The sequence below is a fragment of the Gavialis gangeticus genome, unplaced genomic scaffold (assembly GCF_001723915.1).
Source record: "Gavialis gangeticus isolate Ggan-Ray unplaced genomic scaffold, GavGan_comp1, whole genome shotgun sequence".
NCBI classification, from domain to species: Eukaryota; Metazoa; Chordata; order Crocodylia; family Gavialidae; genus Gavialis; species Gavialis gangeticus.
Genome location: NW_017729034.1, coordinates 86,555,619 through 86,570,700, shown reverse-complemented (window position 1 = coordinate 86,570,700; position 15,082 = coordinate 86,555,619). Strand labels below are relative to the sequence as shown.

At 40.3% G+C, this 15,082-nt stretch overlaps 1 protein-coding gene across 6 annotated transcripts in view; it reads left to right on the top strand.

Annotated features, from left to right (window-relative positions):
* Nucleotides 1-15,082, top strand: part of UTRN (utrophin) — a 692,661-nt gene that overhangs the window by 598,858 nt on the left and 78,721 nt on the right. For all 6 annotated transcript variants that reach the window (XM_019526790.1, XM_019526791.1, XM_019526792.1 and 3 more), the window contains one exon: nucleotides 4,980-5,065. In XM_019526790.1, coding sequence (XP_019382335.1) covers nucleotides 4,980-5,065 — 86 coding nt within the window. The remainder of the gene's footprint in view (nucleotides 1-4,979; nucleotides 5,066-15,082) is intronic.

Here is a 15,082-nt window from a genome sequence, read left to right as displayed (position 1 = left end):
TTTTTTTTTTTTTTTTGTACTGGAATTTCCCAGTATCTAAATTTGGCTCTGTGCTGCAAATATGCAATGCAGAGAACCAAATCACGTGCATGGGGTGTGTTTTGAGGTGCCTTGTGTGGACGCAGCCATAACATCCACACTAAAGGTTTAAGGGTTTTCTGTTGACCTTTCTCTTCTATAGGAGATTGTTGTATTCAGGAAAGACATTTAACCTTTTCCAGTATTCTTGCTTTTGTGACAATGGGAATCTTTTCTCTATGTGTATGTGTAGAAATGTGTGCTCTTTTTGACTTCTGTTCTGTAGGTCCAGTTGTCCATTATGTGTATACTAGGCAACGTTGTATGCCCAAACTTCTCCATAATACACCAAGCTCTCTTCCTCATGGCTCCTCATTATTAGTCACTTGTGGTTTAGTCTTCTTCTGAACAGTTATGGGTTTGTAGGAGTAAAACTGACAGGGATTTTTTTTCCCAAGATTTTATATTTACAACCAGTCAGTGGCAAAAAAAAAATAGGATAATGCAGCTTTAAGATGGCCTGGTATCTTTTGTTCATTCCCAAAATGTCACATCCAGTTCAGCCTACCCTCTGAAAGCCAGGATTTGAAGAGTTAACGTTGCCTGCACATGCAGGCAACCTTAATGTTGTTTCCCTCTGACAGCAAGTCATTCCCAAGAGGAATTACCTGAAAGTTCTTCAGCAGTACTTACTGTATTAGGTATAGCTGTATGTTTGACTAGTGGAGGGATTAGTTGGACCAGTTTGGAAGAGCTGTGATTCTTGTATGAAGCACTCTGGGAAAGTTGTTGGTAGAGAGGAAGTGACCCCCTTTGATTGACCTCTGCGAGCTTGATCAAAGAAAAGGAGAACAGATATACCTTGATAGACTGATTCAGTGTCCAGCCCTGAATTGTGCAGATGTTGTCAATAGCAGGGTTCATCTTGCCATTCAGGATTGTTTGCAGCTAGATGAATCTGCTCTGTCAATTTAATGTTGGCTAAGTGAAAGTATAGTGTTTGAAAGCGTTATGTGGAAAAGACAAGGGGGTTGTGGAGTGGGATATATGTTTAAATGCAGAGCAGATATAGATAGACTGTTTATGGCAAGTCAAAGGAAGAGTCTTAGTATGTGTTATGGGTGTATTTGGGTATCACTTCCAGAGGGCAGAGTTAAGGTTACAGAGGTGAGGTGCATGGTTTTCAGAAGTTTTGAGTTTTGCTTAACTTAACATGTGGAATGATGTAAAATACCTCCGCTTTTAAGTCTGCAGCAGCAAATTTCTCAGGTTCATCTGTTTGTTTTCTTTTCTTTTCTTTTTAACAGAGAGAGAAATGTAACTTGAGTGAGTGATCATTTACTCTGTAGGTTTGCACTTGGGATGCAGTGGTGCCCAGCTCTCCACAGATCCTGTATCCCTCAAAAGAGAGTGCAGGCCAGTAGAACAAGAGGCTCACCGCCCCTGTAGGACAAGGCTTCTCAAATTCCAGTCCATTTGGAAGAGCAGGAAGTGACACATCTCCCTTCCCTACCCCACCCCACTCATGCACCTGCAGGGGCAGGGTCTTCTATATCCCATTTCACATGACTAGGATTTCAGAAAAATGCTCAGATGTATCCAGAGAGGCATGTAGATGTTTAAGCACTTAGAAAGGTACTTTAAATGAGAAGGGGCTCTCAACCTGAAGAGTAGCAGAGTTTCCACTCTGGTAGGTCACATGTCAGTGCCATCCAGTTGGCATGCTGGCAAGCTTTTTGCTTTTCTTCGACTGACGACAGTCAACTTTGCTCCAAAGCAGCTTCCAGCAGAGTGGTTTTCACCCTTTTTAGACTCAGGGCACCCCTTGGAAAATGCTAGCTTTCACTTTCTCTTGTTTTTTGGCTCTGGGGGTTGGGGAAAAGGGGCAGAAAATAGATGAAAAGCTCAGGGGGAGTCTAGTCCTGATTGGGCAAGGACAGTGGAACTGAAAATGAATTGCATGGAGAGAAGAAGGAAGGGGATTTGATGAGGAGCCAGGTTATGGGGAATAGGACTAGCTCTGGCTGGGAAAAAGAAAAGGGACAGGAGATAGGGGGTAGAGGAAATGCTAAAATTTTCATGAAGAGTCCCAGGAAAGATCAGTGATGGTTGTGGAGGAAGGGGGGATTCTTCTCACACAATCTGGTGCAGAGCACTTTGCTCTGGCTCACAAGGCTGTCATCTGGACCATGGGGCTCCCCATGGGTCAAGAAATTGGGTGGCATAGGTGCAGTGGCAACATGAATTGCCTTGGCTCTGGGAGCAATTAATGCTGCTACCGTTCTGCTGCCAAACTTCTGAACCCACGGGGAGCTGCATGGGCTAGATGACATGCTTCCACTGACCAAATGAGACCCATGGGTCAGAGGCTTAGTACCACTGGTCTAAGGGATGAGAAAAGAGCTGTGCAGGTTTGAGAGAGAGAGGGTTGCATGAGGAAGCATAGAGGGGTGTTGGAGGTGGGCAGTCTCGTCCAGAGGCTGGAATGGAACCTGAGTCTTCCAGATCTCACCCTTCCTCTATTGTCAGCAAATACTAGTAAACTCTGCTAGCCTAGTGTCTTACTTGCCTCTAGTGCTGGTCAGCTGACCTAGTGTTGTGATCCGTTACTTGCTTAGCTCAAATAGCAAAGGACTGTGTGGTAGATCCAGATTTGTCCAGCTGCTGGTGACTCAGGTGGGTCTGATGACACACAATGTAATTTCTGTGTTTTCAGTTTATTTTTTAAAGCCATTTTTTTAGTGTAATGATCTCCGTTAAAAGATTTTTACTGAGATGGAAAATTAAATACTTGAGAATTGGGAAATGCTAGAATTATGGTTGTATTTCCATTTGACAGAAATCATGTAAAGTATTATAAAATCATTTGAAGAATTATACGTGAAGTAAAAGTAAAGTTTATAAAATCATATAAACTTTTATAAGAAGATTACCCTTGAAGTCAGACTGCGGCTGCTTCAAGCTAGGCACTGCACATCTGTGGCCACTCTCTATAATTGTATTAATTTCTCTGAAGCTCTTTACTCCTGTAAAATGGAGATGACAATGCTACTTATTGCACAAAACAAGGTGGTGATTTTGAAGACAATTCATTAATCTTTGTGAAATATTTAGATACTATGGTGAAAACAGCATAAAAATGTCTAGGAGGAAATTAGTAATTTTGTATTCAGTGCAGCAGCTCACTGTTTTGGTTCAGTGGTATAATCGTTGCCTGCTATGCAGAAGACCTGGGTTAAATTCCTGGATGCACACGTAACTACAACCATTGAGGCACCACATGTCTGGCCTTTGGGTTATGTCTCAGTGGTCCAAAGGTGAGATGGAAGGTCTGGGTAGCCTCCATTCCTCCATCCTCCTGCCGAGGCATACACGTTGAAGGTCTGAGTTAGACCTCTCTCACACACACACCATGATCCAAAAGGATTAATGGTTGCCTGCTATGCTACTAGATTCAGTGCAGTAATTGTATGTTAAATAAAGCCTTGGACCAAATGTTGAAAAAAGAAGAATCGCAGAAATGTTAAATATAGTGAATGAGACAGAGGTTCTTTGAGGAAAAAATAGGTGATTTTGTAATTAAAGACTGTATGATATGTGACACAAAGGAGCTGAACTAAGATTGCTTGGCCAGTGTTATTTCTGGCATTTCATAACTTTAGCGTTCTTGACTTTGTGATTTTAATAATGTTCCTTTGACACAGTTTTTAAGTATAGCCACACACACTTTGATAACTTCTCTCATACCCCATGTGTTTAACCGAAAGCCAAACAGCAGTCTTTCAGCCTTGGGAAGGGTCATTACTAAAAGCAGAAACCAACAGTTTTTGTAAAGAAATTTTGAACTGTCCTGGGTAACTGTCCTTTTCTCCTGGGTTTTATCACATTAACACCAGTTGTGAACAGGTTTTGTCTTACACATTTAAATTGCATCCTTTGGAGTCCATTTGGTATCCTTAATCTTGTTTTAAATGTCAGACAGCATGAGCCTGAAGTCACATTGCTTAGAAAAGAGAATGACTCCACATTTCCTAATTATCATGTATGCTGAGATGTTTATGTCCTGGTGTGCCTATACATTCTACTGCTTTAAATGGAGGGAAGAAACACAGTGGGCAAGCAAGCAAATGAATCTGTACAGTATGAGAACTCAGCTTTATTTTGTACTCCATGTCTCATGCTGGGCAATGTGCTTTCCTGCTGTGTGCTTATGTATACATTTTGATGTATAGATTGCATTATTAAATTACACTAGGATTTCACAGTGCTGAATTTCAGTACTTTTGGGGGGTAATGCAAAATGTTGAGACATGTTACCTAAGTTTTAAGAGTATTCATAAAGGTTAATTCTTAGTCATGAGTAACCGATTAATCGCATTTTAAGTAGTAATCCAGCCACATACTCATGCACTTAATTGTGTAATTAAACAAGGAATAAGCCACAGAGTTATCGCACAAAATATGTGTAGCACCTTTGTGGCTGGTTCCCATTGCATCTTAAATTGAATAGGTGGCTAGGTCTGTCAGCTACTTGGGGCTCCCAGCCTCAGAGGCACACTGCAGCCCTTGACTCCGATGTACCTACAAGCCTAGCAGTGTAATTCAGCTGTCTGCTACTCCCAGCCTCACTGGGAGTGGCAATCAGTTGATCAGAGCTCCCAGGCCCAAGAGTATATCAGAGCCCTTAACTCCAGCTGACTGGCTTGCTACTTGCCAGTGCAAAAGGAGGAGCCCATTGTAACTTGGTAAAAGAGGCATGATTGTTGGGATCATAGATCAGATCCCATGGCACCTTTAATTGAACATCTGGTAGAACCATTAGTGTTATTTGCAGCTTTAAAGGCCTGTGTTTTCGTTTTGTTTTTTAAGTTGACATTTAATAAGCACTTTTGCATTTGAATGAATCATTGCCGTAATATTAAAGTGCATTTAATGTCTCTAAATCATTTATGTAATTTCAGTGGTCGGACAGGAAAAATAAGAGTGCAGTCCCTGAAGATTGGGTTGATGTCTCTTTCGAAGGGCCTTCTGGAAGAGAAGTACAGATGTAAGAATTTGTTTAATAAAATTTGTGCTTTCTATAATTAAAACTCATGTTTAATCATGATTTAACAATTATAGAAATAATATAATCATTTTTTTCTCTTGCTTACAACGGGACCTTTGGATGACAGTTTAAAATGTCATTAGTATTTTCTCTGTCATCAACTGTAGTGGTAAAGTGTGAGCAGTAGATTTTATGCCATTGTTGATAAGTTTTCATGATAATGACAGTAGTAGTGTTGGAGTGTTGTAGCCATGGTGGTTCAGGAAATGTCAGGAGGCAGGGCTTTTTTGTGACCTTTCATTGGACCAACTTTGTAGTTAGGAGAGCTCCTGGACAAGGTTTAAGGTATCAGGCGTCCTTCCCTAGGTCACTTACCTGCCCTGACCTGGCCCTCTTAGGAGGGCACCTGATACTCAAAAGCTTGTCTATCAGCTCTCCCAGCTATAGAATTTGTCCAGTTAAAGGTATCAGAAATGGCCTTGCCTGTCAAGATAATGATAATGCAGTTATAATATACAGTTACACTCTGTGTGTGTGTGTGTGTGTGTGTGTGTGTGTGTGTATAATATATATATATAATAGTTACACTGCTTCCAATAGTGAAGACTAGAGAAAATGCCTTGGTTTAAATATTTTAGAACAATCCAATGCTTGTTTAAGAAAACAGTACAATATTAATATTTTTAGTTTATGGAAAAACAAATAAGTAATAGGTAATTGGAATGGGTGCACATGTTTGGCTAAAACCGTTCCAAATACATGACAAAAAGGCAAGAAGCCATACAGAGATGATGCAGTACTGCAGAACCGGTGCTGCCCTTTGACTCCTGCCTTACCCAAACTTTAAAACTAACTGCCAAGGAGAGGGAGCTGCATTTCTATTCAGGCAGTTTTGAGAGAGTCAGTTGACTTCATGGCTCATTATCATCTCCCTGATTCTTGCTAATCTCTTTCCACTCCACAGGTGTTAATGACCCTCTATCTTTTTGATGATCTTGTTCTCCACTATTCAAACTATCCTTTCTTCTGCAGTTTTGCTGTCTGTTAGCCATTCCTGGTAATGCCTATCTTTTATTTCCCAGCCCTTCAAACTGTATTTAGCTTTAGCTAAAAACCTTAACTCAGGTGTAGTAATACTAACTCAGGTGTAGAAATGACTTGCTGAAATATTAGAAACACTGTCAAGATACTCAAGGTTAGCTTTTGTTTTGTGAATCTGAATAAGTGGTGAAGTGACTACCGTAAGTAGTTACCAATAAGTCACCAATAAATGGTGAAGTGGCATTAGTGACTACAGGACTAATGACATTGTTGGACTATTTTGACTATTTTTGACTAGTTTATTGTTTTGTTTTTTTAAACTTAGTATATTGTCTAGCAACTTAATGCATATTCCAATAGTTGCTTGGTTTTGGTTTCATCTTAAGCTGAATAATATATAGCTAGCCCCCTAGCATGTTAGTAAAGTGTCTAATTTCTTTTTAACTGGAGAAAAATGTGTTCTGTTGGATAACGTGCCACTGTCTACACTCCCCCTTCCAAAATCCTAGATCTGCCTATGATGATTTAAGTAAGTGGTGCTCAACCTGGGGTTGGATGCAGGCTGCAGAGCCAATGTGAAAGGCTAATTCCTTCTTTTCTCTTGCCACAGATTTCAGCGATAGGAGGGTGGTGGAGGGGAGGAAGAGGCAAATGGCATTAGCATTCAGTTTCTGGATTCTGGAGCCAGAGCCCTCTCTGATGTGCTGGTGAGCTTGGAGAGTTCACTGCACATGTGCCACAAAGCCGAAGTGGGTGTAACCAAACCCCCCTCCCCCTTCTCCTGGCCCTCAGCCCATTTCTGATTTTAAGGTTTGGACAGAGTATTTAAAAAAAAAAATAAGAAAAAGGTTGAGCACTGCTGATTTAGATAATCTCACAGATATTGGAAATAGTTTCAGGGGAAAAAAAGGAAAGGCTGCTGCATGACGAATTCAGGGATAGAACAGACATCAGTATATCCTAGGGGATGGCCAGTAATACAGTATTTAGGAGTCTTGAAATCAGTTTTCATGGGATTAGTCCTCTGACAGATTTCACGTAGCAAAAGAAAATATGCATGGAGTATAACATACCTTTCAAAGAAAACAGTAAAGATCTATAGTAATATGTTTTGTGGTTTCCTTCACAGCACATTTGATTCTCAAACTTACAGTATGCGCTATAGTAGCAAAAATCATGTGCCCTAATTTATCTTTTAGCATTTGCTCTTGTATAGTCAGAGTCTATCCCAAGCATGCTTTGTATTTTATTTTCTATTCCCAACTTTATAGTTCAGATGAATTAGAAAAGGGCTTTTGGGTACTTTTGAAACCATCAGAATTCAGGAGGGGTTTTGGTATTTATGCAAAATGAAAAGCATTGTTTCAGCTCCTAGGAACCAGGTGCCATTAAGTCAACTAAGATCAGAAAAAATCTTCTAATTATTGTTTTTTTTCCATTCAGAATTGTCTTCAGCAGTGTAAACTAAACCTTATTAGTTAAGCATTCCTGGGGGTACTAAATATAGATGTTTAAACTGAATAGTAAATTGAGTGAATCAAGATAAAATGTATCAGTTATTTCTAATAATAAAACAGAAGTTGCTATTCACCATAAATACAAATTTGCATTATCAAGTTAACAGTTGAACTTTTCTTTGAGGAATTATGTGTAAAGTACTTATAGCCTTAGGTTGGTTACTTTGTCTCAAAAGACTTTTTCGCCAGGACAATTATAAATTCAGGATTGAAGTAAAGTGACTGAAGGTGTGGACACATGTACACTGGGAACCTTTCAGAAAGGGAGCCTTTCAAAAGGTCAGCAATTGTTAGGTTCTAATTGTTGTGTGTGAACAAGCTCATTTGTAGCCAAATTCTCCAATTTAAACCTGGATTAAGTAGCATTAAAATTTGGAGTGGTTTTGCTACATTCCACCCTTAAGTATTGAAATAGTTTCTTGGCCTGCTACTTATATTGTTACTCTGCCCTTTATTGTAAATATCTCTTTTTTCCTAGCTACTTTTCTTTCAGTGAGTCAGGTTCTGACTTGGCTAATTTAGAGCCTTGCTATGCATTAATTTTAGGCAGCTCTTGGATCTCTTAGCCCCTGGACTGTCCACACATTACCACCTAAAACTAGTTTTAAGCACACTTTAGGCAGCTTAAAGTTATGCCACTCTAGGACATGTTTATCTCTGATCCGTGTTACCCAGCTCGAGTTGCATTAATGTGTGACCCCTCCCCACAGGTGAGCCATCCAAGTTGAAGTCCTGCAGCATCCCAGGAAGCTTTGTCCCCCTCCCCCACTCTTAGCTGTAGACTAACTTTCCACCCCCTGAACTGTACTTCCCAGGGGGCCATTCTGGCACCAAATCAACTTCTCCCACCTCCAAGGGTTTGACCTTCCACCCCTAGAGATGCAGTCTCATGCAAACAGATTGTTTTGGGTGCCACACTTCAAGAGGGATGTGGATAACCTTGAGAAGGTCCAGAGGAGGGCCACTCTTATGGTTAGGAGCCTTCAGGTAAAGCCTACGAGAAGAGACTGAGGGACCTGGATCTCTTCAGCCTTCAGAAGAGAATAGTCGGGATCTTGTGGCTGTTTACAAATTCATGGGGGGGGAGCAGCAAGAAATTGGAGATGCTCTGTTTACCAAGGCACTCCTTGGAATAACCAGGAACAACAGCCACAAACTGACAGAGAGCAGATTTAGGTTGGACATCAGGAAGAACTTCTTTATGGTAAGGGTTGCCAGAATCTGGAATGGGCTTCCAAGGGAGGTGATGCTATCCCCTACCTTGGAGGTATTCAAGAGGAGACTGGACAAGCACCTGGCTGGGGTCATATGACCCCAGCACTCTTTCCTGCCCAGGGCAGGGGGTCGGACTCAATGAGCTATTGAGGTCCCTTCTGACCCTAACAACTATGAAACTATGACTGTAGAGCACATATCAGCTAGCCAGGTTGCAGGGCACAGACAAGTCCAGAAAGAAGGTTGGGGGTGGGGTGTGGTGGGGAGGAGGGAACACATTAGGGGCCAAGTTGTGTCCCCATGAGCTGTGGCTTCATTCCCAGGGCAGGCTCAGTAGGTCCCCACAAAAGAAGCTTCCTTCACTATTCCTAAATCCCAGTCACTCTGGGAAGCACAGCCAGCACCCCCACATCCCAGTTTATTAAAACATGGGACCTGCTTTAATTTATTTGTAAATTCTTTTTTTTAAGCATCTTATTATATCCTTAAGTGGCTCATTTCCTTCATTTCACCCACTCTCCCTTTCCATCACTGCCATTTCATTACCCACCAATCTCATTAAGTCTCTGCCTCCCAGCTTCATGTTCCCGCCCCTCTTCCAAACCATTTCTCACACAACCCTTACCTAGAGCAGGGAGAGACTCCTGTCCTGGCTCCTCATTTGGGTAATGGCAACTCACAGCTGTAGTTTCTAGTCCTGCTCCTGCTCACCAGCCCTCTAGTGGCAAATCACAGCTGTGCAGGTGAGAGACAGTCAATAATGTTTTAGCCTTAAGGCAGGGGTGGGCAATTAGTTCGGGTGGAAGGCTGCTTAACAAGTTTTGGTGACACAATTCTTTTATCATAATTAATGACAGAACCCATGCTTATATGTACTTTAAGCATGTAAATAAAAGAACAATAAATGAATTCTTCAGAAGGAAAAATGACACAAAAACAAGGCCAAGTGAAAATAGCTAATTGTGGTGTGTCAGCTGATTATTAACAGGATCAGAATTGAATGGGCTGCCCAGTGTAGTCCTGATCATGGCCCAGTTGGTCCACCCTGCCACTCATTCAGTTTAAGGTGGGATGGAAACCCACTACAAAGTTATTACACAAAACTTGTGACTCAAGGAAGAAGCTTTATTTTAAACCCAATTAATTTTGGAAAATAAGTCATAGGATTTGAAATTTTAATTCATGAAAATCTCTCTGATCAGGAAAACATAGGCAGATATTCAAAGCTAGGTATGTGCTTTTTTACTGAGGAGATGTAGTCTTAAAAACATACTTCACTATTTTTAGAACTGAAGACTACAAATATAAACTGAAAAAAGGGACTGGTAATGATTGTGTTAAGATATATTACTGTCTTTAATAACTGTATTACCCAACCTAATTTTTAGACACTCAGAATAAAGAAAATACCCTATTTTTTATCATCTGTTATTTATACTGAACTATAAAACAGCACAGAAAAGGCCTGCTTTTTAACTATTTATTTTTAGTGGAACAAATGCTTTTGGACAGCAGATTAAATAGTTATGAATATACATATTCACAGAAGCCAACATTTAAACTTGTATGTGATTATTCACATCAGAATTTTTGCATGTTCCTCCTTAAAGGAAAAGCAGCATCATATGACTTGTCTGACGAGTAGCCCCTTGAAGAATGACTCAGATATTCACAGGACATTGTTTCTAATTGATAAATCCTATTGGGGATAGCCAAGAAAGAAATCCATTTATCTTGCATATATTTCACAACATGAAAATAAAAAGAAATTTGCTTAAAAATTTGCTATTAATTATTTATCAAACTTGAATCCTGAAGCTAAATCTCATTCCCCCAAATGTGAGAGACAAAACTGACTGGCAATTAAAACATGAATCAAGGCTTATGGAAAACCTATATGAAATTAGCTGTTTTTACATAGCATTGGAGACTTTATCACAAGTTTCAAAGAAATTGTGTAAATTTCTGTGATATAGTGGTACAAACTAATTGAAGGATATCTATTTTTGGTTGAGCAACTCTGTTTTCAAGTGATGTACATTTTGGAAAATTGACTCTTTGGAAGTATGTGACAATATTGCATGGTTTATTAATCTTCGTAAGGATTGGAAATTATAGGACTTCATTTACTTTTTTAAAAAAAAGAAGCAAACCCTATGTCTAGCACAATCAGCATGAACAAATGATGCTGAAAATTAAATTTGTCCTAAATGCATATTTTCTTTATGTGTATTTCTAATTAAAGCCATATTTTTTTATAATTATGAAGTTTTTATCACTGGGCTCCTGGCAGCTGTTTGGATGGCTCGGGTTCAACAACATTATCTAATTTGATAGCTCCACAACCTTTTTTTTAAAGAAAAGACATTGAAAATACAAGCATGCTGAATTCGTAGTACTCTTTCAGCAAGAGTGATAATCTGCCTCCTGTCCACTCCACTGCATTTTTCCAGTTATATTGCAATCACACATTTCCAGGGTTAATTTTTAGGAAAATATATGTTTCCTTTAATATAAGGTGACGACTACAAATATAGTCCTTGAATTGCTAGTACCCTGATAAAATCTTATAGGGAATTAAATAACTATGGAAGGAACCCAAAGAGTTAAATTCACTAAAAACAGTAAAACAAAAAAGGGATTCTCTGTTTCAAAGATAATTTTGCCCAAGTCTCACCATAGTGTCTTCAGCCTAAAATTCCATGTCAATATGCATTGAAACAATTTTTTTTTTTTATGTAAATAGAAGCTGATCACAGATTGAAACAAGGAAAGGCCCTTATTCAAAACACAGATTTGAACTGGAGGTCTGGACCCAAACCTCATAAAACATGCATATTGAAAACCCTGGATCCAAATGGCCTTGGTTTTGGGAATTCCAAGCCTACATTTTCCTAATTTATTGAGGGATGTTGGGAAGTGAGAAAATGACTGATTATAGTTACACCTTTGTGCAGGGGTCCAGTCAGATTTAAACTCTCCTGAACACATGAGCAAAGTGCATTCAGGTAGCTTGTGTTTTTGAAGAATTACATATTTTGTTACCTTTTAAACCTTCAAATTTAACCTCAGATATATTTTTAGTTTAGCGCTAGAAATAGGGTCATAATCATAAAGCTTTTTTTCAAATGATATACAACCCACAGTAAAAATAAATAAATAAAACCACAACAACAGTGTGCAGATGACACCAAACTATGGGGTGAAGCAAACACACGGATGGGAAGAACCTGAATCCAGGCAGACCTGGACAGGTTAGAGAAGTGGCCAGAGAACAATAGGATGCAGTTCAACAAGGGCAAGCGCAAGGTGCTGCACATAGGGAGAGGGAATCACCAGCATACCTGTAGGTGGGTGGATGACCTTCTCAGCAGCACAGCAGCAGAAAGAGATCTTGGAGTTGTTGTCAACTCCAAGATGAATATGAGTCATCAATGTGACAATGTAATTAGCAGAGCTAACATCACTTTGTCATGCATTAGTAGGTGCATCACGAACAGGTCCAGGGAGGTGATGCTCCCTTTCTATATGCTGTACTGGTCAGGCCACAACTAGAGTACTGCATCCAATTCTGGGTGACACAATTCAAGGATGTGGACAACCTTGAGAGGGTCTAGAGGAGGATCATTCGTATGGTTAAAGGCTTGCAGGGAAGGCCTTATGAGGAAAGACTGAGGGACCTGGACCTTTTCAGCCTCCACAAGAGAAGGCTGAGGGGGGATCCTGTGGAAGTATACAAATTCACCAGGGGGGTGGAGGGGGAGGGCGCATCAGGGAATAGGAGATGCACTGTTTACCAGAGCACCCCTTGGAATAACCAGAAACAATGGCCACAACCTGATAGAGAGTAGATTTAGGTTGGACATCAGAAAGAACTTCACAGTTAGGGTCGCCAGAATCTGAAACAGGTTTCCAAAGGAGGTGGTGCTCTCCCCTACCTTGGGGGTCTTCGAGAGGAGACTGGACAAGCACCTGGCTGGGGTCATATGATCTCAGCACTTTTTCCTGCCGCTGGTAGGGAGTCAGACTTGATGATCCTGTGAGGTCCCTTCCAACCCTAGCATCTATGAATCTATGAACATTTAAACCCATTTTAATTTTTGTGAGCATCCACACTGCTGAAATTGCATGCTTTTCTTCCTTTCTGCTCACCTCATGGCTCTGTGGCTCTTAGGGGTGACTTGCTCCAGAGCTCAGGACTCCAGACTTCCAAGCTCCATGATCCTTGCATTGGAGATAGAGTTTGAAAGTCCCCTACCTCTTAGAATTTCTGAGCTCCTACCCTTGTCTGTCCTCCACTCTTATGGAGCAGACCAGATGGATATCTGGGCACTGCATCACTTAGCCATTGTGGCATTCCCAGGCAGTTTCATCCCTTTACTTTGTTGCAGCCAGACCAAAATAGATGATCCTTTGCAGAACACAGGCTAGCCTGGGATCATCCTCTCCTCTACCACCCAGCGACAGGTGGCTCTATGTGGAACCCTTAAGAGTACGATGCAGGATCCTCTTCTCTACAGCCCTTAAGTGTTCTGTGCATGCTCTGTGCACTACTGTATCATTCCTACTAGGCATATAGTCAGCCCCACATATGGGTCAGCTGTGATTTTTATGGCTCTTTTTGGGAGGGGAAAAAGGTTGCCTTTAGGTGGAATGAGATACTAGGTGCCAATCAGCTGTGATATTTTTTTCAGAGTCTTTTCCAATAAAGCACGCACTTAGTCCTGCTTGACCTCAAATTTCAAATTAGCTTAAGGCTTCCTCTGCATTTCTAGTTTTGTGTTTTTCATCCTTCAGAGTGTATTTTGGAGGAGGCTCATGCTATGGAGTTGCGGGATCCTCTGTGAACGATTAATCAGTTTCTCTCCTCCTGTGACAAACACTCTCAGCAGGTTGCTGCAAAAATCACTGCAGTTCTCAAGAAACTGCCTGGGACTGAATACCTGGGATATGGCTTTTAACACAAGCACAGTCCAGACAACACTAGTGCTCTTGGCAGTGATTTTATCTCACTCTTGCTAAGGGCTAAACACCCCATAAAAGGTGCTTGTTTGATGAATAAGTGGGGGGGTCTCAATAAAATAAATCAGTTTGTATCTGCTTTCCCTTAGATTATACAGTTTTAAAGCATTTTTTCCAATGAAGAAGGAGTTGACAATAATTTAAAAGGAAGAAAGGAGAGCAATGAAAAGTGTTTGAAATGTGGACAGGTTCTCTGTGCTTTGCCATCGGAAATGCTTTAAATTTGGATTTTTAATTGTCCTTACAAAACTACTATAGCCTTTTTTGATAATAGAGGTAAAGAGAATAGGAATCTGCATAAATGGATTTTCTCAAACTACAAAGTATCAAAGACCTCAATTTAAGCACAGACTAGGGGACAGAGGTTCATTAAGCACAACTAGGAGGAAAATAACATTTATTTCCAGTGGTTGTTGTGTTTCTGGCAAAATATTAAATGAGGTTGTAAGACATACGGTCAATGTTTAAAAGATTGTGACGTGTCCTAGTGACTGAATTTGGAAGTACAGAACTGTAGAAATCACAAATTGAATTAAAGATTGTGGAAGAAAAAAAGGTGTCACAGATTTTCCAAATTGGAAATCAAAATGCAAAAAAGAGATACATTAATAAAAATCACTGTTTAAGAAGTACTGTCTTTATCGTAGGTGAATCTGTAAACCTACTACTGAGCCTTGAATTTTGACTGTTCTTGAATACCAAAGTGAGCCAGATAATCATTTCAGCACTGCTCTGATGATAGCTTCTGCTTAATTCAAGCTTTCTTATTTTATTCTTATTTTTCCTATTTAAGAATATAAGAACTGGGTCAGACCACAAATCCATCAGGCCAGATCGTGTATCTCATAGAGACAGAGAGCAGATGCTAAGGAGGGGCTTTCCAGGCTGATCTTTCCTCTGCCTTCATTCTGTTACAGCTTCCAGCATTTAGAGGCCTGGGAAGTTCCGACTTGTAGGTTGTACCCCCTATTATGTTCAATATCTGCGACAGCACCTATCCCGCCTAAGTTTGTCCAATCCTCTTTTGAACCTTGTTTAAATGACAGGTCTCTACAACATCTTGTAGCAATTAGGTCCACAAGTCAATCACACACTGTAGGAAAATGAACTTATACAAAACAGTACACTTCCTGAACCTGAATTCAAACACCTGGGGAAAATATTTCTTAAATTTGTTCACTGCTCAATTTTTTTTGGCAGCTGTTACCTCTCAAGTTTTAAT